The sequence below is a fragment of the Salvelinus alpinus genome, chromosome 9 (genome assembly GCF_045679555.1).
Source record: "Salvelinus alpinus chromosome 9, SLU_Salpinus.1, whole genome shotgun sequence".
Taxonomy (NCBI): domain Eukaryota; kingdom Metazoa; phylum Chordata; class Actinopteri; order Salmoniformes; family Salmonidae; genus Salvelinus; species Salvelinus alpinus.
This window is the reverse complement of record NC_092094.1, coordinates 38,028,686-38,050,475: the sequence shown is the minus strand read 5'-3', so window position 1 is coordinate 38,050,475 and position 21,790 is coordinate 38,028,686. Positions and strand designations below refer to the sequence as shown.

Sequence of the window (21,790 nt, the reverse complement as noted above, 5' to 3'; positions counted from 1 at the left end):
GGTGTTTTCTGTCTATTGCCAGTTCGTCTTGTCAAGCGTACCAGCGCGTTAACCGTCCCTTGACCTGTCGTTTGCCTGCCCCGTTTTGTGATAAACATCTGTGATTCGAACTGTCTGCATCTGGGTCTTATCCTGAGTCCTGATAATATATCAGTCTCACTCGCAGATAAATTAGTACTGCTAGGTTTTACACAGTCAAATGTAACAAAAAAACTACATGTTTAATAAAGAACTGCACAAAATGATTCATTTGTGACATCAATATTTTATAACTCAACACAGTAATATGGAATCTGTATGTAAAACATTTAGCAGATGCTCTTATCTAGAGCAACTTACAGTTGGTGCAGTCATCTTAAGACAGCTACAGTCAATTGTCCAGGTCCAAAGTTCTAACTTTTCCATTGGGTCGGGTCCTGTTTGATTGTCATCAAGTCCTGGGTTTATGTAACTACAGCTGATAGAACTGAGTGGACCCGACCCCAGCTCTGCATAGCCTATAGCATATTTATTTCACACTAATAAAAGGTGAATTTATTGACTTTATAGAAGGCTTAGCCAACATAAAGAACTATAACTATTTGTTAACCAGAAGAGCAACTTGGCTGATAAAACAATTTCTGTCACTCGGGTCCAGTCTGGTCTAGGGTATGGGTCGGGTCTAGTTGTAATTGGGTCCATTCGGATTCCGTTAAAAAATCCCTGGTCAGTTCGGGTTATTTTGTCAAATTAACAAGACATAAAAAGAATACACTATGTAAACATTTCAAATGAAGGCACCCAGTTTATTTTCCCTACTGATTCACAATACAACCTCCTGTTATGAAATTGTATTGCCATCTAGAGGTATGTTCAGATAAAGAAAATCACTATTTACATGGAATATGAAAAAAGACGTCTCACACTTTATTAGACCAAAGTGCATGTGAGATTAAAACATGAACATTACAAAAACAAGTTTGAGGAATAAGAAATAAATTAGCAGATGAGCAGAAATGCATCTAATAACATAAGTGAAACATGAGCAGTGACATTAGAATCCAGCAGTGCAAGAGAACTAATACTAAAGTGTAAGAAATAAGAATCACACCAAGCAGTGGTTTCCATCAGAAAAACAATATTTCAACTCTACCTCAATGCTTAGTTAACATATGGGGAGAGATCAACATCACATAAATAGTTCAAGTTTTACAAACCAAGATAGAGAGCGGGAACACCTGAAGCATAAACTTGAGTTATTAGTTTGTCATTTGCTCACTCTTTCGACCTGAGGTGAACATTTGTTTTTAGCAAAACAAACAATCAATAAATTCCTGATTCAAAAATCAATCCAGAAATAAATACGAAAGTGGAAAGAGACTATGAGCTGATTGTCCAGGAAGAGGAAGGAAGATAGAGATTTCTCTCATCTGTTACATCCTTTTACCAGGGTTGGAATAAAGGTTCACTGTTCCTCCTCCTCCTGGATGATATTATTGTTTGTTTGAATTTGATGACATGTAAACAAAATCAACTTTAAGTGCATAAAACAAAAGTGCAAATTTACTGTTCTGCTGACACACTGAATGAGTGAGCTTAGATCTTAGACTATGTGGAGGAGAAGTTGAGCCTCTTCTCTCTCTGTCTCAGTTTCTGGGCATCACTGGTAGAAATAACATTCCTCCACAGTCTGGTCAAACACAGGGAGAGGACATTTGTAAAAATGGCATTGCACACAAAGGCAGTATCCAAATTAATAGCCAGTATAATACATTTATACAATTGACAGTTTACCAACTAAAAACTTCCAAGATATTTACCTGATCACTTCAACTGATGGACAAGACTGTAAGCTTCTGGCAAGTGCCTCTGCTCCAATAGTGCTGATACTGTTAGACTCTAGACTAAAATCAAAGATATAAAAGAACACATCTGATTATAAAATCCTTTGAAAACATGTCAATGTAAAAGCGTACACTTAGCACTCACTCAAGTCTCCTTAGCTTCTGGCATTGTGGTAAAACCTCGGCAAGCTTCACTGCGACATCATCTCCACAATCATTCCACGCAAAACTGACGAAATGGACAGGGAGTGAAAAAGGGAGCGAGGAAACATGGTCAAATCAGTCGTGAATATTCAGATCATGATGAATATTGCTCTGTGCTGTCTGGATTTCCCTTACCTGACATCCTCTGCACAGACACAGTGAGCCAGGCTGTCAGCCAGACCAGCAAGCTCTGAAGTCCCTATGGAGGTCAAGCTGGAAGACAACTAGTACATTAAAAGCTTGTCTCTTGGGCAGGGAATAGACAGTATCTATTATAGCAGATTACACATAGATATATATCTTACTGTATCTTTGTCAAATACTTCATGGAGATCAAGGCTTTGGAGATACTGACAGATCCTTTTGTACCAATCTCATTCTCTGAGAGACTTTTCACAAAATCACAACCATGAACATAAACAAGGGTTAGGGTTGCAGTTGCATGGCATAAAATCAATAAATAAACGTAACATGATCCAAACCACACAAACTGATGGTAATAGACTTACTCTAGAACCCTGAAGTGAGTGAGAGTGGGCAGAACTTGTCCCATCTTGGCAGCACAGGCAAGGCTGAGATTGTTCCTGGACAGACTGGGATATAAAGTCATAGGTCAGACGGTGCATTGTTTGCAGTCAAAATTCAAAAAGTTATTTTGGTCATTGTGAAAGCCCAGTGTAAATAGTACACTTTGGGCTTGGCCTTACTTGAGCTCCTCCAGTGCTGTGCAGGTTGTCAGGGCCTGGACCAGCCTCTCTCCTGCTTGGTCACTGATGCAGTTTCCTGACAGGCTGAGACACAAAAAAGGAAAGAGTCTGGTTGTGTGTTTTATATAGTCTATAGAGATATGGACCAACATTCTCCATCTTCTAATCATTGAGAGGAAAATGTGTCCATTTCATATCATAGCTCATAGTGTTACAGCAGTATGTTTCCTCTGCAACAGTTCAGGAAGTAGAATAAGCTGGACTTTGTGATGGAGAAAACAGAATTATATAATAACGTTGCAATAACAAATAAATCAGCACTTTGAACCAGCTTTATACCTTTTTGATCTACAATTGTCTGCCTAAATCCCACACACACCAATGTTGAAGCCCATTGGAATATTAGCTGACACTGACACGTTCTAAGATCGGGTCATGTGACAGATTCCTGATGCATATCTTAGCTTCATTTGACACATTAATGATGCAGTCTATTTTTTGTCCAGGGCCATTCCCCATCCATTCCTCCAGTCCAATAATCCCTACCTGATCTTCCTCAGGCCTGTCCAGGTGGGCAGGTGTTTGATAAGCTCCTCCACTCCTTTATCCGACATCCTCATCCCCTCCAACCTGCAGGCCAGACACACATTGACAATACCACATCAAACGTGATGTCTAGTCCATGCAGAAGTCAAATACTTCTTGACATTTGTGTTATCGTGGTTCTACTCACTCTATCTCCTCCATCCCTCTGAGCCCCTCCAGAGAGGCCAGCAGGACCAGAGTGGCCCCCTCCCATGGGGATCCAGTCACCATGGTAACTTTATTATTCAGACTACGGGACGGATCACATATCATTGGTAAAGAAAACACTCTACACCAAATCTGTCTCAAGCAGAGCAAAGTCCACTACATTCTCAGTCAGGAAGCACTACTCACTTCAGCCTCTTCAAGGAGGTCATAGCATGGAGCCCTTGGGCCAGGCACACTGTGCTCTCCTCATCCAGCTGTACAGAGTCAAGGCTGTGGACAGGATACAGATATTTAACTCATGCCCTTAATAATAATAATAATAATAATAATAATCATATAATTTACCTGATCCCTTCCAGAGAGAGGCACTGTCCCAGCCCTCTCACCAGCTCCAAGCCCCCTGCTGGTGTCCAACCATAGCAGAGGGACAGACTACAGGATGGAGGGCACAGCATTAGTATTGTTGCATCACTGGCCAGGTGGTTGAATACAAGAATACAAGAGTTCTTACTTGATTGTTCTGAGACGAGGAAAGTTTTGGAGTGTTCTGGTCAGAGCTACAGCTCCTCTGTCAGTAATCACATGACCAAACAAACTGAGACAGGAGAGAGTGGTGACAGGTCAGAGTCAGGAACAAAGAATAAAAAGTAGGCATAGGGGATGAATGACAATCACTTACTTTAAGCTCTCAATGCTTTTAGCCTGCAACAACCCCTCGGCAAGGAGCAATACCACATCTTCAGAGGTTTCTTTTGATTCAAGACTAGGAAAAAAAGAAAAAAATATGTTTTTCATGTGTAGCCTAAGATAGTCATCCTCGGTCATCAAAACCCTGTAAAGCCTTTCCAACCCCCAAAATCCATAACATCAGCCTTACCTGAGTATCCTCAGACTAGCTAAGGATGGTAGGACAGAGCAGAGCAACTCTGCTCCCACTCTACCAATGCTGTTCAATGACAAACTAAAGAGGAAAATAAGAAATATGTATAACTTAAAACTAAATTAGACATTAGAATCACTTTCACTACTTCCAAAGTATTGCCAGGTCTGTTTCTCACAGATACTTACTCTAGCTCCTGTAGCAGAACACACCTCTGAAACACAGTCTGCAGAGACACTAGGTGGTGCCCTTGCACTGCACAGTCTACCAGGCTGAAAGACACAAGAGGCAGGATCATATGATAGGGAGAGCTCACATGCAGTAACCAGTTCTGAGCCAGCTCACACACATTCCTGTTGATGTAGGAATAATAGAGGAAGATGCTTTCACCTTATGGTCACGGTAGCCAGAGAGCCAGACATGTCTGTAGAAGTGCCACCACTGAAACTCAAATAAAGGCAGCTCAGTCAAAACGGATAGTGTGTTATCTTGATCTTTGCATCTAAAAAACATTTTGGAAATAGACAACGTAATTGTCTTTCAGCTTTACCTGGTAGCAGTGGGATTTTGGCATTCGTCCAAAGTAATGTGTACAGTGGATTTATTTACCCTGCAAAACAAGTTCACACATCCATTATGCATGTCGTGTTCTATTTTCCTATACTTAAATATTACCTAATGCCAACATGAATGCTCGAATGACAACATGTTCCCGATTGGCGCAGCAGTCTAAATAACTGCATCTCAGTGGAAGAGGCATCACTGCAGTCCCTGGTTCGAATCCAGGCTGCATCACATACGGCTGTGATTGGGAGTCCCATAGGGAGGCGCACAATTGGCCCAGCATCGTCCGGGTTTGGCCGTCATTGTAAATAAGAATTTGTTCTTAACTGGCATGCCTAGTTAAATAAAGGTCAAAATAAAAACAATGAATTCTCACCTAATGGTGTGTATGTTGGGGTTCAGGTTCAAGCAGCAGGAGACCAGGTTTACAGCTGCTTCTGCTGTGATCCATGGCTCCTCAATACTGATGGGAAATTAATACAGAGACTTTTAACTCCGAGGCATTACACACTCATGCAAGAAATCCCACACACACACACAAATACAGACACCACATGCCATTCCCATATCCTCCTCCTCACCTGATATAGCGTTGGACGTGACCACACCTCAGCTGCTTCACCAAGTCTTCAATCACCTGAACACTCAGTCCGTTGTTTCTTATCCTGAAGAAAATCAGAGTAAAAAAGGCACTCATTTTGCATTCAATAACTTGGTGTGTACAGTTGAAGTCAACATACACCTTAGCCAAATACATTTAAACTCAGTTTCACAATTCCTGACATTTAATCCTAGTAAATATTCCCTGTTTTAGGTCAGTTAGGATCACCACTTTATTTTAAGAATGTGAAATGTCAGAATAATAGTAGAGAGAATGATTTATTTCAGCTTTTATTTCTTTCATCACATTCCCAGTGGGTCAGAAGTTCAATAAGCATTTGGTAGCATTGCCTTCAAATTGTTTAACTTGGGTCAAACGTTTCAGGTAGCCTTCCACAATAAATTGTGTGAATTTAGCCCATTCCTCCTGACAGAGCTGGTGTAACTAAGTCAGGTTTGTAGGCCTCCTTGCTTCCACACACTTTTTCAGTTCTGCCCACACATTCTCTATAGGATTGAGGTCAGGGCTTTGTGATGGCCACTCCAATACCTTGACTGTTGTCCTTAAGCCATTTTACCACAACTTAGGAAGTATACTTGGGGTCATTGTCCATTTGGGACCAAGCTTTAACTTCCTGACTGATGTCTTGAGATGTTGCTTCAATATATCCACATAATATTCCAGCCTCATGATGCCATCTATTTTGTGAAGTGCACCAGACCCTCCTGCAGCAAAGCACCCCCACGCTTCACGGTTGGGATAGTGCTCTTCGGCGTGCGAGCCTCCCCCTTTTTCCTCCAAACATAACGATGGCCATTATAGCCAAACAGTTCTATTTTTGTTTCTTCAGACCAGAGGACATTTCTCCAAAAAGTACGATCTTTGTCCCCATGTGCAGTTGCAAACCGTAGTCTGACTTTTTTATGGCGGGTTTGGAGCAGCGGCTTCTTCCTTGCTGAGCGGCCTTTCAGGTTATGTCGATATAGGACTCGTTTTACTGTGGATATATAGATACTTTTATACCTGTTCCTCCAGCATCTTCACAAGGTCCTTTGCTGTTGTTCTGTGATTGATTTGCACTTTTTGCACCAAAGTACGTTCATCTTTAGGAGACAGAACGCGTCTCCTTCCTGAGCAATATGACGGCTGCGTGGTCCCATGGTGTTTATACTTGCGTACTATTGTTTGTACAGATGAACGTGGTACCTTCAGGCGTTTGGAAAATGCTCCCAAGGATGAACCAGACTTGTGGAGGTCTACATTTATTTTCTGAGGTCTTGGCTGATTTCTTTAGATTTTCCCATGATGTCAAGCAAAGAGGCAGTGAGTTTGAAGGTAGGCCTTGAAATACATACACAGGTACACCTCCAATTGACTCAAATGATGTCAATTACCCTATCAGAAGCTTCTAAAGCCATGACATCATTTTCTGGAATTTTCCAAGTTGTTTAAATGCACGGTCAACTTAGTGTATGTAAACTTCTGACCCACTGGAATTGTGATACAGTGAATTATAAGTGAAATAATCTGTCTGTAAACAATTGTTGGAAAAATTACTTGTGTCATGCACAAAGTAGATGTCCTAACCAAATTGCCAAAACTATAGTTTGTTAACAAGAAATTTGTGGAGTGGCTGAAAAACGAGTTTTAAATGACTCCAACCTAAGTGTATGTAAACTTCCAACTTCAACTGTACATGTGTGTGCATGTGTGTGGCTCACTCCAGGGTGCGTAATGAGGACAGGGTAGTCAGGCTGTTCTGCAGAGCCAGTAGGCCTTCTCTCTGCAGGGTGTTACAGGATAACCTACATACAAGACAGAAAACACTGTTCCTCACCCTGCATCATCACCCAGAATCACACAGGAATCATATTATCAGACACTGCACTTCTGTAATTTTTTCAATTTCAGCGGTATCAAATTTGACGAGTTGCAGGTTAATTATCGCAAAGGTCAAGCCAAGGTTATTATAGTTGTGTTTTTAAATTTGTGTTTATTTCTATGACTTTTTCAATTTTTATTTGAAATTCAGTTTAGTTATAGGTCATTTTCAGACCAAATTTGCTAGTTTTTCTGTAGTTATATTTCATTTTTATATTAATTCATTTTAATTTCAGTGTTAAGGACAGAAAGCATGCGTGGTAGGCTTGGAGCCATTTGTGTTATAATTTTTTTGCGGTGGGTTTAGGATTTTACCTCTTGCAACTGGAGGGCAGTAGACTAATACATAAGGTGATGGGTAAGGTCATAGGTTAGGTTAAGTCAATATCAATGTGACTTGGATTTAAAAGGAATAGTGCAGAGACTGGAGTAAAAAATATGTTGTACGGAAACTCTCGCCGATGTTTACACCAATCCAATGCTTTTTAACTTTAGTAGTACATGTAAGAAGAATCAAATTAGCTAATTAGCCACCTTTTTTCCCTGTTAGCTAGTGATTGTGATTCACAAGCTAGGCCTATTTGAAACATTGCTATCTCCTGGTTGCATAAACCCACCGAAGTCTTGAAAACCTCAGATTGTTTTGCCCAAAGTTGAAGAAAAAAAAATAACAGCATAATTCATGTTTTTATTTTAGTTCAATTTGGAGTCAAAGGTAATAGCTTCAGTATAGTTTTATTTTTTCAAACCGATTTGTTAACTATTTCATTTCACTAAATAGTTTGTTCATGATTTGTTTTCATTTTCATTTACTATAATAACCTTGGGCCAAGCAATTCTCCCAGTCCCATTCTCACCTCAGTTTGACCAACTGAGCAGCACAGCGTGTCAGAATCTCTGCAAGTCTCTGCAGATGGTCAGCCCCAAAATGACACTCTCTCAGACTGCAGGGTTCAGGAAACATGAAGCAGAGAGAGAATGAGAAGGTGAAAGACTGAAGAGATAGAGGTTATGCCCATGAGTCACATGGAAGAGGTTTGATATAATTTATACAAGCAATCCTTTCAGTTTCGATATGAGTTTTATTTTTCTGGGAGCAAAATAAACAATGCTTCCTGTTCCACTAGCTAAATGAGTTTACACTATGGTGTTTCTGCAACTGCTTTAATTGATTTTATGAGTATTGAGTAGAAAGTAGTAGCCTTGTTGTCCTACCTCAGAGTTTTGCCACAGTCACTGTCCTGTTCAAAGCGGATGAGCGACCTCTCATCAGTTCCCAAACTACAGACAGACATAAAAAGTGACAGATTATATATATATATATATATATATATATATATATATATATATATATATATATATATATATATATATATATATATATATATATATATATATATATATATATATATATATATATATATTATATGGGGGTCTAGACAAGTAAATGTTCAGTTTGCCAACATGGTATTGTTCAATAGAATTTTACCTGACTTCAACTGCAGCCACCTTCTCACAGGTCGTCACTGTGTTCACCAGGTAGAGCGCCCCCATCTGGGTCAGTCTGTTATCATTAAGACTGCAGAGAAACACATACAGCTGTACAAGCAAGCACAACTAACCTCCATAAAGCTAGAACAGATGCATCTGCTAGCACTCAGGGAGGCAGACCAGCACTAGTGGTGATGGAGTTCACCGTATGGACTGAAGGAAGATGGGGTGTTGCAATGAGTCTTACTTCACTGAGCTGGCAATCCGCAGGCTTGGCAGAGAATCCACAAAGCTCTTCACTCCCTCGTCTCTCAGGAGGTTACTGGATAAACTGCACCGTTGAAAATAATGGGTTATTACCCATTATGAGAAAGGTTGGTTGAAAATGTGTTGAAAAACAGCCACAAAATACACCCTAAAAATGTTCAGCGAGGGAAAACACAGTTTGACCATTGGTTGAGGCATATATTCTAGTAGTGTAAGGTATTTATGGGAATACAGTGCAGTAATTGCGAGTACAACATTTATAAGCACTGCTATTTTTGCTCAAATTTGGGCAGTGACCCAGGGACAGGGATGTGTATTAGGGAAAGGGACACTCACTCCAGGTCAGACAAATGAGGACACTGCGCCAGGATCCCAGAGAGTTTCTCCACATCCCCACTGCTCAGTGTGTACTGGGTGAGTCTGCAGAGGTGGCAGAGATAGACATGAGGTCAGGGTTAAACCAGGTTAGAGAGAAGAACTATATGTGACTGATTAAATACAGCTTAATTAACCTAAAACCTTATTTCTGTAATGTAAGGTAACATTTCTATACATGGGAACATGTAGCAGATAAACCGCATTCACCTGCAAGTTGCTTGTTCTGCTTTCATGTTGACAAATTTGATGAACGCTTCTCCTTGGGGCCTTAGAAGTACATCAAAATTTAAGGTAATTTACATAAACACAGTTCATACTGTACATATAAATCCAAATGTATGAACCACATGAATGAATGATGAGCCGTACATACCGGAGTTCCACAGCTCTGACACGCTGACAGTCTATCAGAGATCTGACCAATAACAACACTCCGTCCGTAGACATCTGGACATGGCTCATACTGTGGGAGGAAGGGAAGAGGGGCGGAAGAGAATGACGAGAAATGAGCTCCTTACTGGTGTTGTGGCCCTGAGATTATCATTACTGAGCAGGGTGAAGAATTCTCACTTGAGCAGCTGAAGAGATGTCATCTTAGGCAGGATATTCAATAGATTTTCAATGGCATCGTCCTTCAGGGATCCATGGGAGAAACTGAAACAGACAGGCAGAATGGTTTTAGAGGATTGAGAAGGAGGAAAACATCATACATGTAACACACTAAGAAGAGGGAGGGAGTAGAACATAGAAACTATACAGAAATATTGCACAATACAGTATATTATAGTTAACCATGAAAGACAGAGACAGAACATAGACATAATTAGAGGTAACATAAGAACTCACTCTATCTTCAGTAGGCCGGGACACTGTACCAGTCTTCTACACAGCCTGGTCATGTCAGTGGGCTGGATATCACTGTGAGTTAGACTAAAAACAAAAACACAAGCTTGGGATTATATTGCAGGGTAAAGTGAATGGGATCTTAAATGGACAACAGCAATTCAGAAAGTAATTTGCATGTTAAGACTTCTGTCTAAAACTTTAGTGTCCTACCTGAGTTTCTTATCCTGTTCCATATCTGGTGAGGTCCTGAGTGCTTCTGATTGTATTCTAAAATGAAAGTGATTCGTTGAGTTGTTATTTGGACGACACCATCCAACTGAGTTACAGAATTGGTATACTGACAGAAACAACTTTATTACCTTTTACTGGAATGGAATTTCAGGAACAGCTTCTTCCCCCCATGACTGAAAAATGTAACATTTGTAAAAAAAAAAATATATATATATAAAAAAAATACTAATCAAACATAATTTCAATAACTTTTTACCATGCCCATTTTACACAAGAGAGTATAAGGATATAGAGACACAGACAGATAGACATACAAGATATATACTGTAGATAGATATCCACTGGGAACAGATGTCAATTCAATGTCTATTCCACATTGGTTCAACATAATTTCAACAACGTTGATTCAACCTGTGTGTGCCCAGTGGGTAGATAGACACATAGTTATATACACTGTAGATAAATAGATAAAAGAGAGAGAAAGAGAGAAATAGGGGAAGTGAATACCTGACATTCACTTCGCTCATGTTCCTGTGTGAGCAGAGCGTGTCAGCTAGCAGTACCACCCCTTCCATGCTGACTGCATTCTCACTGACACTACACCAAACAGAGGGTACAAGCACTGGTTGGATGGCCAGAAATAGCTTTGAACTATAAAATCTAAAGCAAACGAAAGGGAGGAAAGGTAGTTAAGAAATTCTTACTTGATTTCCTGGATGGTGCTAAACTGAGGTAAGAGGTCTAACAACTTCTTTAGACCTTTGTTTCCCAGAGAATTGTTGGAAATACTGAGAAAGGCAAAGAACAGGTGGGGGGGGTAAACAGAGAAACTTTTCACAAACCAACTCTTTTCACAAACCAACTCTTTTCACAACTCAGAGCACTTACTCCAGCAGAGTCAGAGCAGAGCAGTCCGTCAGATTCTCACACAGATGGTCCAAGTGAGGGGGACGAAGAGCACAGCCAATCAGACTGTACACAGGGGTTAATGAGAAACGAGGATTAAGAGACAATATCGTAAAACTTTATATAACCATTATCCATATTGTTATACACAGTGAATACAGTGTATAGCAATTTGTATATTGTACATACCAAAGTTTCTTAGACATCTCAGGATGTTGTTTCTCTATCCCCCCAGCAAAAAATATGGACGACCGCACAGGCTCCTGCAGGCTGTCATGAGGAAACATGGGGAAAATGCACATCAGTCAGTGTTAAGGTAACATTTTCAGAGCATTCTAAAAAAATCATGATCGAAGTTGTACATTATAAAAGGCACCACAGTATCGTAATTGATTGCTTGTTTATAACGTCTGGTTTGGGCCTATCACAAGCCACTTGACAGAGACACCCTCTGAAGTGTGACGCCACCAGGAAGGGATAAGGTAATGTGCTGGTTTTAGTGTGGTTGTAGTTTACACACAATAAGAGGGATGCAGTCTATATTGGCTCGATCTAAGAAATGAAGGGCTGTTATGCACAACATACCTGATGTACACTTGAACCACATCAGGACATACAGACAGGAAACTGGTCAGAACCATCAGCCCATCAATAGATATGGGAATCTCATTCAGACTGTAAAGACACAACCAATAACCGTATTAGGCTACATAACTGGGTTCAAACATAATATATATATATATAATATAGGACAGGCACAAGATCATGACTTTATCAAAAGTCTAACACTTGAAATTAATGATCAGTCTTACACAATCTGTTTGGAGACGTTCAGCTCCTGTAGAGAGTCGGTCAGGGCCTTGAGAGTATCAGCATTGAAGTCGCCTCCTGAGAGACTGCAGGGGTTACAACATAACGCCAAACAGAAAGTCAGATTGTCTTAACTTATTTTGTGTCTTTACCCACAGTCTGATCTGACTTGTTCAAGGACACTGGGTACATATTCACTTACTCCAGGACAGAGAGACCAGGACATCTCGCTAGCAACTGACACAGTCTGTTCATCTGGTCAGTAGTGAATCTGCAGTTCAACAGGCTGGATGACACATAAAGAGGCAGGAAAAAAACAGCAATGTTACTCAAGGAATTCAGAAGCTCAATTGAAATATACATTTATAAAAGCCTGGGTTCTGTATAAGAACAAAATTGAGAATATCATACCTGAGAGTCAGTCCAGTTTTATCCTTAGAACTTGAGACAATTAGAAAGGCAGAGAAAAGGGGTCAGGCTGATTGATACAGTACAGATTTCCCTAAATGTAGCACAGAAAAACAATGAAATACAAGCAACATTTTCTCAAAGAGCTATGAAAAATGAGCTTGATTTTCATGGGCCTGTTGGTACACCAAACACTGAAAATAAATGAACGTTGCATATTCTTTTATTTCACCTCATTAAAACTCACCATTTCATGTCTAAGCTTGGGACAAATAGGACACTGACGTCCTTCATTCCCCTGCAAAGAGAGAGAAAAGCATAGTTTACATCCCCAGTATTTGTTTTTTCAGTTACAGTTTTTTCAGAAAGTATTCACACCCCTTGACCTTTTCCACATTTTCTTGTGTTACAGCCTAAGTTTAAAATATATTAAATTGAGATTTTGTTTCACTGACCTACACACAATAGCCCATAATGCCAAAGTGGAATGATTCTTTTAAAAATGTTTACAAATTAATATGAAATGAAAAGCTGAAATGTCTTGAGTCAATAAGTATTCAACTCCTTTGTTACGATAAGCCTAAATAAGTTCAGGAGTAAAGTTGCATGGACTCACTAGGTGTGCAATAAGTGTTTAAAATGATTTTTGAATCACTACCTCATCTCTGTACCTCACACATATAAATATCTGTATGGTCCCTTAGTAGAGCAGTGAATTTCATACACAGATTCAACCACAAAGACCAGGGAGGTTTTCCAATGCCTCGCAAAGGGCACCTATTGGTAGATGGGTAAAGATAATGGTGAAGTATTTTAATTACACTTTGGTTGGTGTCTCAATACACCCAGTCACTACAAAGATGCAAGCGTCCTTTCTAACTCAGTTGCAGGAAAGGAAGGAAACCACTCAGGGATTAAACCATGAGGCCAATGGTGACTTTAAAACAGTTACAGAGCTTAATGGCTGTGATAGGAAAAACATTTGTATGGATCTGTCACACCCTGATCTGTTTCATCTGTCTTGGTGATTGTCTCCACCCACCTCCAGGTGTCTCCTGTTTTCCCCATTAGTCCCCGGTGTATTTATCCGTGTTTGTCTCTTTGTGTCAGTTCGTCTTGTTTTGCCAAGTAAACCAGGGTTTCTCCTAGCTCCTATTTTTCCCAGTCTCTGTTTTTTCAGAGCCCTCCTGGTTTTGACCCTTGCCTGTCCTGACGCCGAATCCGCCTGCCTGACCACTCTGCCTGTTCTGACCTCGAGCCTGCCTATCCCCTTGTACTGTTTGGACTCGGACCTGTTCACTGAATCCCTGCCTGTCCTGAACTCAAGCCTGTCTATCCTCTGATACTGTTTGGACTCTTGACCTGGTTTATGAACTCTCGCCTGTCCCCGACCTGCCTCTTGCCTACTCCTTTTGGTGTAATAAATATCGGAGCTCAACCCATCTGCCTCCTGTGTCTGGATTTGGGTCTCACCTTGTGCCCTTTAAGGATCAAAAACATTGCAGTTATTCCACAATATTAACCTAAAAGACAGAGTGAAAAGAAAACTTGAACAGAATAAAAATATTAAAAAACATGCATCCTGTTTGCAATACGGCACTAAAGCAAAAAAAAAAAAATTATGTCCTGAATACAAAGCGTTATGTTTGGGGAAAGTCAAACATCACGGAGTACCACTCTTCATATTTTCAAGCATGATAGTGGCTGCATCATGTTATGGGTATGCTTGTCATCGGCAAGGGAGTTTATTTTAAGATAAAAAGGAACGTAATATAGCTAAGCACTGACAAAATTCTAAAGGAAAACCTGGTTAAGTCTGCTTTCCAACAGACACTGGGAGACAAATTCACCTTTCAGCAGAACAATAACCTAAAACACAAGGCCAAATATATATACTGGAGTTGCTTACCGAGATGACATTGAATATCACCGAGTGGCCTAGTTACAGTTTTGACTAAAATCGTCTTGAAAATCTATAGCAAGACTTGTCTAACAATGATCAACAGCAAATTTGGCAGAACTTTAAGAGTTTTTTAAAGAATAATGTGCAAATGTTCTACAATCCAGGTGTGCAAAGCTCTTAGAGACTTACCCAGAAAAACTCACAGCTGTAATCACTGCCAAAGGTGATTCTAACATGAATTGACTCAGGGGGTTGAACACTTGTGTAATCAAGATATATTAGCGTTTTATTTTTCATTTTTTACAAATCTTAGAATTTTTCTTCCACTTTGACATTAAGAGTATTTTGCGTAGGTCGTTGACAAAAAATGACAATTAAATCCCTTTTAATCCCACCTTGTAACAACAAAACGTGTAAAACGTCAAGGGGTGTGAATACTTTCTGAAGTATGCAGATTACAACTGGAGGGTCTATTTGTAAACACTGGAAGTGTCTATTGTTTGAACTTACTCAGCATAGAGTCCCTGGATGGAGGGGCTGGAAGTGATCTTCTCTAGAAGGATGTAGATACTCTCCAGAGAGCAGCCATTCCTCCCCAACCTGAAAACATACAAAACACATAGGCCACATTACAAAAGTGCAAGCTTGCTGAAATGTAGAAATAAGAGACACTTGTAATATAAATAGATAGCTAGGATCATGCAACGCAAATTATCCAATCAAGGAAACAATAAACTCACGAGACAGAGGCCAGACTGGGCAGCTTGGGAAAGATGTCAGCAATCTCCCTGACTCCTCTGTCTGTCAGGCTGTTGTCACTGAAACTGTCAGACAGACAACACAAATCACTTTATACAATGCAAAACCTGTTCAATACCGAATCAGACCAACTGTACTTTCATGGCAAATAAGGTACTGTATCTTTAACCATGTTTGGTTAGATCCTGATAAAAAGGGTTTATAAAATCTTGAAGTGGTGGTAATAATCTTTGGTTGTTACGGTAAGTAAATTATAATTTACTTAAGCTCTGTGATCTGTGGACAGCTCTCTAGGGCTCTGGCAAGTTTGGCAGCTCCCACATCAGTGAGGTTACCACAGATAAACCTGGGGAAGAGGAGCAGAATTATTCACGTCACACTTTGACAATTCGCGTACACATCCACACACAAACAACTTTGAAAGTTGATAATTTCAAAACTGAGTGACTCAGTGAAGGACTCACTCAAATCTTTTCAGGGTTGGTAGTCTGGGAAGGATGCAAGAAAGTTTATCTGCAAATCTGTCATCATACTTACGGCTTCGAAAACTGAGGGGTTGTTAAAAAAAGAGGAAATTAATTTCATGCAGGATTATCCTTGTTTAGTACACAATGTATAAATGAGTCATGAACTCACATTAGAAAGTCAATGTGCTGGCAGCTGGGTAGAATATCGAGACACTCCAGCTCCATAGAACAGGCTCCAAAGTCCAACCCGATGCCCACTCCAGCAGACGAGACGACAAAGGCCAGGGCATCCAGATCAACAGGGTTCAATGTGATGTTCCTTAGTTCAAAGCAGGGTCGCGACCCCACCATCTCCCTGGCCAGCTGGGCATCCTGGGTCTCCTGGACACAGTGGCACAGCTCCACCACCTTCGGCCCAGTCAGGTTGGTGCTCATTGCCAGGCTTCGGAGCAACTTGCGAACTAGTGCCAGGCGTTTCTTCACCCACCCCACAGCCCCCACTCCCCGAACAAGCTGGAGCAGGTAAGAGGAGCAGGCTGGTGCAGCAAGCCCACAAACATACAGATGGAGGGAGTCAGTGAAAACCGTCTTGGGGTCTGATTTCGTAGTCCAGCGGGTCTTGACGTTGAACTTCTTCCTGAGCTGGGCCTCTGTGATGTCCTCGCTGGTCATGATGTGTAGCGCGCCCAGAAACTCTTGCATGGTGAGGTGCATGAATGTGTAGCCCTGACCTTTAGATCCATCCTCATGGGTCAGGTCCACCTGTGAGAGGAGACCAGCCTTAGTGGCGAAGTCCACCAGGTCTGGTGGAACCTCTTCAGACAAGAACACGATCTTGCTCCCCTCCAGGCCCCTCATGGCCAGGCGGCCCAGCAGTGTGACCTCTGCCCTGTGACTCTGCAACAGGGGTGTGCTGCTCCCTGGGCATCGGCTCAGAAAGGCACAGAGGATCTGGAGGTAGACCTGGGTGAGGGTGTTTGGAAGCTGGGGTAAAAGCTGAGACCCACCACTGGAGAATATGTGGTCCAAGCACACACAGCAGATATGGCAGAGGGCTGGCAGGTAACACATGGTGAGGAGGTGGTGGTTGGCCAATAGATAACTCACTGCCTTCTCCTTTAGATTCAGACCCTTGTCCTGGAAGTACTGTTCAGCATATTCTTTCACACTGCGCTGGTTGAAGCCTAGCAGCTCCCCAATGCAGTCCACAGAGCTCTCCAAGTCTGTCACATCCCGAGGCCTACAGGTAATCAACAGAGTGCATCCTGGGAGGATTCTGCGACTGCACAGGCCTGAGATCAGTTCTGCCATGGGGAGCGGGCACAGTGGGTCAAATGGGCTGCTCAGTTTCCCTGAGTGGGTGATTTTAGTGTGAAACTCGTCGTAGCCATCAAAGATCAAGCATATTTTCTCAGGGTTTTCAAGGATGAAGTCAAGTACAGCGGTACACTCCTCCTCCCCACCCTCTGGTGGTAGGAAGAAGCGAAAGAGCAGCTCCTTCAGAGAGAGCGGCCGAGCCACGAGGTTGAGCTGGCGGAACTCTAGCAGGATCAGTAGGTGAAAGGAGGGAAAGGCGCCCTGTGTCCATTTCTGGCCAAGGCAGTGCATCAGTAGTGTCTTCCCTGACCCTGCCTGGCCTAACAGCAGTGTGACCTGGGCTTCTGAACCCAGGAGGGCGTGAACAGTCACCCTGTCCTCCACAGTCCCCTCCTCATCCCCCTGCAGAAGCTCTGAGGGGCTCAGAGCTCCATCAGCCCTGTCTCTGGGTCTAACATGGGTTCTGTGGCGCAGACTGACCCAGGCCTCTTCCAGGCGAACCTCCGTCACCACACCCTGCATTACCCTCTCCCACCTCTGCAGTAGAAATCTCCTCACAGCAGCCTTGTAGCTTTCTACGTGGTCTGGACATACAAAGAACATCTTATAAAATAACACACAACATACTCCTGACCTGAACACAGCTACACATTTATGAGGCTGTTCATGACTTTGTTTTCAAAATATATTTTGTGACTGTGTACTAATTTCAAATCAAACAACTTTCATAAAGTCAAGACAGATGCATTTCAGGTAACATAGGTAGCTCACACAGTATGCAAGTCCTTTAAAATTGAAACTCCGTAAGAAATCTTACTGAGATATGCCCCCCCAAAAATTGGGTGTCATGAAAAGACTGGTACTTACCTATTCGTGGGCGTTTTACACACCAACCTTGAGATGGTATATACTCATCAACCAGGGTATGGCTGTTGTTTTCAATGACTTCTTCTGAGAAGAAAACAAAATGGAGAGAACCCAATAATGGACATATAGGGGAAACCCAAGAAAATATGAAGAAGCAAAGTGGTTAAACAGATTTGCATAGGCATTGCATAAGACACCCTTTTCCAGGGCCTTTTGGGGGCCCCTAAGCGAGATTTGGCTAACAAAATTACTAACAAAAATCAAATGGGGTCCCCCCGGAGGTCAGGGCCCCTGGGCACGTGCCCTGCATGCCCATCAGTATTGTCCATTAGTACAAGTTTAGACAGCTGGCTAGACTAAATTACCAATCTAAAAACAGTTAGCAGAGTTATGTCTGAGATAAAACCACTATTTTACTTCCTATTTTAATGCTGTTTTTGTGTGTTATCTGCTGTTGGCCCTTTGAACCATTTCTTGCCTGAATATCACAGAGGTGTCATCTTACACAAAAAATGAAACACTTCATATCCCCTTAAATTATTATGGAAAAAGAGTGTAAAAACTGACTGAACAGCTGCAGTAAAATGTGATGATTGATTGATTACCTGGATCACAGAGGGATGGGGTCTCTCTTGCCGGTGTAGGCCAAGGATCACCTGTACAGTCAAACAAATCAAACTTCCAATATGGGTCAAAACGAAGCCTAAATCTATCCACAGAGTTACTGCATTGTCAGTGGGGTGTTTATTGTTGGGTGTCAACATTTGAGGGATGGAAATGGAAAGGAAACCCCACCCTGATATCAACATCTTCCCCATAACTGAATAACTAGGCTATAGTGTGGATCTTCTGGGTGGATCAGTATGGGCAGGCACCACAAGGTCTTACTCACTAGTCACAGACCCGGCCACAGACATCAGTCGAGATTCCAGACGCATTGGCATGTCGCAGTGCATGCAGACCATTTGAAGAAATTGTCGGCAAATAGCAGGGTCTGCTGTCCTGAAGTAACTCAACAACTCCAGGATGCGTTCTCTGTGGCTGGCAGGGCGCATGAGCCGTTCCCGCGCTCTGCTGTCCATCATTTCATAGAGTATGGCGAGAAGTGCATCATCTTGATAGCCCAGAATGTCTGCCAGCTCATGGGTCTCCTGTGTCAATACAGTCTGGACATCTTCCTCTGCTTCCATCAGCTGTACAAGCTTATGCTACATTTTACAATAACACACATTTCAGTTTGATTGTGTTATAAACTAGTTATAGATTAAACGTAATCTCAAACAAATTCACATGGAGCAAACCTAAATAGTTACACTGCATGTTCCCAAATACATAGGCTTGCTTCACAAGAAAAGGCCATACACCGTAACAATCTGCGTTGTTTTGGGTGCACGTTTGGATCGGCTGATGAGTAAATTATAATCTACTTCGACAATCTGCTTTGTATTGGGCGCGTTTGGATGGGCTACTACGTAATGTATAGCCTACTACTATATACAAAGTCAATTAACTAATAACCTTTTTTTTAATATATATATATATATATATATAACCAATATAACTTACCAAATGTAGCTGTTGGTCGTTGGTCGCATCGCTACAATAAAGTGAAACTCAAACCAAATAGGATGCTTTTACTTTCTGTTTCGTTTTTGAGTCGTTTTCATTAGAAACCGACCGCGGTACGTGTGCGAGCATTGCAAAATACATTTACACATTGAATAATTGCATCCAACCTGCTCGCGCGCTTCAACGGGTGTCCATAGCCAGTCACCAAAATAGATATTCAAGCAGGGGCGCAACTTTGGTTTTAGAAGTATGGGGGGGTTGACAACTTGGCCGGGAGTCTGCGGGTCCTCACATTTTTTTGTGGCATCAATCTAATATGACCCATGGCCCTTCTAGCTATCTCTATTTGGAACAACAAAAAGTAAGTAAAAATGTCCACAGTCATCAAGCTAGGTAAGAGACCATTATTAAATATGTTTAAGTGATTGATAAGACTGAACTAGATGATAATTCAGTAATCAGTAATTGTGTTGCACCTTTAACCAATAGCCTAACAAATGAACTACTTTTAAATAAAGTACAAAGACAACTTTTGATTGTCTCTATACCAAATTTCCACCAGACCGCCCAGCCAGCCCGAGCCTCCTGCACGCCCGACCCCCAACTCAACTTCCTTACCATTTTTTTTGTCTCTCAAGGGAAAGGTTTGGAAATCAAAAGTTGAATAAAAACACACATACAGATCCTACACATGAACACACAGAAACAGGACATCCTCCACATAATTCATATCATAGGCCTCATAGGACTGTAGAGCTCTTTACTTGCATACAATATAGCTGGGTCACCCCATCCTGCCCTAAGCCTTCCATGGCCCTGCAGCACCCCAACCCAACACACCCCACTCAGCTTTAGGATCTTAATGAAACATTCATTATTGGTTTCAGGTGTGTTAGGCCAAGGCCAGAGAGACAACCTGGGAAGAACCCCAGGGCCTGGACTGAGCAGCACAGCTGCTAGGGATTGCCTACATAGGTATCTCCCCTGACGTGGGCATGTTTTCAATACAGACTCCTTTTGTCGTATAGTATTCCATATAAGGAATCCAGACCTTACGAATGTTGCACAGTATACCCTTAATCTTGTAATAAATCAAATCTGGTGATACATAACTTGACATTTTTGCCATCCACTGTGACATTGTGGGTGGATAACCAACCTTCCAATTAAAGGCAATGCATTTCTTGGCCGCTATAAAAGCTGGTTACTGTAATGTATACGCTGGGAGTCGGAAAGCAAGTGCAGGTGGTGAGTGTAATAATAAACGGAACATCGAACAATATAACCACCACGAGTAGCATATAGACATGAAACACAAACAATACTGACTGAAGAGAGAACCTAAGGGATTGCCAGATATAGGGGAGGTAATAAGTGAGGTAATGGAGTCCAGGTGTGCCTGATGACGTGCAAGTGTGCGTAATGATGAATCTCAGGACCGGTGGTTAGTATACCGGCGATGTCGAATGCTGGAGGGGAGGAGTGGGAGTTGACTTGACAGTTGCAGTTTCTTCTGATAACCTTCTCCAGTATCAACATTTCCAAGTAGACAAAAACACTGAGAATCTGTAGACATGCTGAGAAAAGAACATACTCTTTGCCAGAATTCACCAGACCATAACATATGCAAATATGTCCCCTTTTGTGTGTTACACCTACATCAGCATAAATAAATTTCTGAGTGCATGATATTCAGTTATACCTGATGAGACCCGTCACCATCTAATCCTGCTCAGATGAGGCATGACAAAGAATTACCTTGGTGTACATTTATACATTATCCAAGAATAGAATCATTTGTTCAATAATTGAAAATAACATTCCCAGACAGTAGCCTACCCATCAACTTAAGATGGAACTTTGTATCCATTCATTGATATAATATACTGCAAAATTCACCTGGTCTCTGTAGACTGGTCTTCCCTGGCTGTCTGATCCTGCTAAGCCATTATGAGCATAGTGTTGCGTACTGACTGTGCACCATAACAGTGAAGCCTGAAGAGCTGTTAATACCCTGTCTGTATAAAAGGTGGTCACGCCCTGATCTGTTTCATCTGTTCCTGTGATTGTCTCCACCCCCTCCAGGTGTCGCTTATTTTCCCCAGTGTATTTATCATTGTGTTTCCTGGCTCTCTGTGCCAGTTCGTCTTGTATGTTA

The 21,790-nt window shown here is 41.6% G+C and overlaps 1 protein-coding gene across 3 annotated transcripts; it reads right to left on the bottom strand.

Annotated features, from left to right (window-relative positions):
• Positions 1-764: 764 nt before the first annotated feature.
• Positions 765-19,850, bottom strand: nlrc5 (NLR family, CARD domain containing 5). Of its 3 annotated transcripts, none has more exons than XM_071416977.1 (49): positions 19,630-19,850; positions 18,956-19,271; positions 18,669-18,719; positions 18,064-18,147; positions 16,049-17,780; positions 15,877-15,960; positions 15,675-15,758; positions 15,394-15,477; positions 15,164-15,253; positions 12,998-13,048; positions 12,754-12,783; positions 12,545-12,628; positions 12,345-12,428; positions 12,118-12,207; positions 11,722-11,802; positions 11,515-11,598; positions 11,331-11,414; positions 11,134-11,223; positions 10,755-10,799; positions 10,606-10,662; positions 10,396-10,479; positions 10,120-10,203; positions 9,923-10,012; positions 9,757-9,816; positions 9,508-9,591; positions 9,152-9,235; positions 8,903-8,992; positions 8,629-8,694; positions 8,271-8,357; positions 7,254-7,337; positions 5,513-5,596; positions 5,308-5,394; positions 4,918-4,977; positions 4,758-4,808; positions 4,556-4,639; positions 4,365-4,448; positions 4,167-4,250; positions 3,999-4,082; positions 3,833-3,919; positions 3,674-3,757; positions 3,468-3,569; positions 3,281-3,364; positions 2,735-2,818; positions 2,537-2,620; positions 2,333-2,416; positions 2,163-2,240; positions 1,969-2,052; positions 1,800-1,883; positions 765-1,669 (listed from the first exon to the last, which is right to left on the bottom strand). In XM_071416977.1, the coding sequence occupies exons 2-49, from the start codon at positions 19,251-19,253 to the stop codon at positions 1,588-1,590; spliced, it is 5,655 nt and encodes a 1,884-aa protein (XP_071273078.1). In that variant the 5' UTR covers positions 19,254-19,271; positions 19,630-19,850; the 3' UTR covers positions 765-1,587. The 3 variants fall into 3 exon arrangements, with proteins under 3 accessions (XP_071273078.1, XP_071273079.1, XP_071273080.1); XM_071416978.1 differs by having other exon boundaries at positions 18,064-18,144; XM_071416979.1 differs by lacking the exon at positions 7,254-7,337.
• Between the last annotated feature and the right edge of the window lie 1,940 nt (positions 19,851-21,790).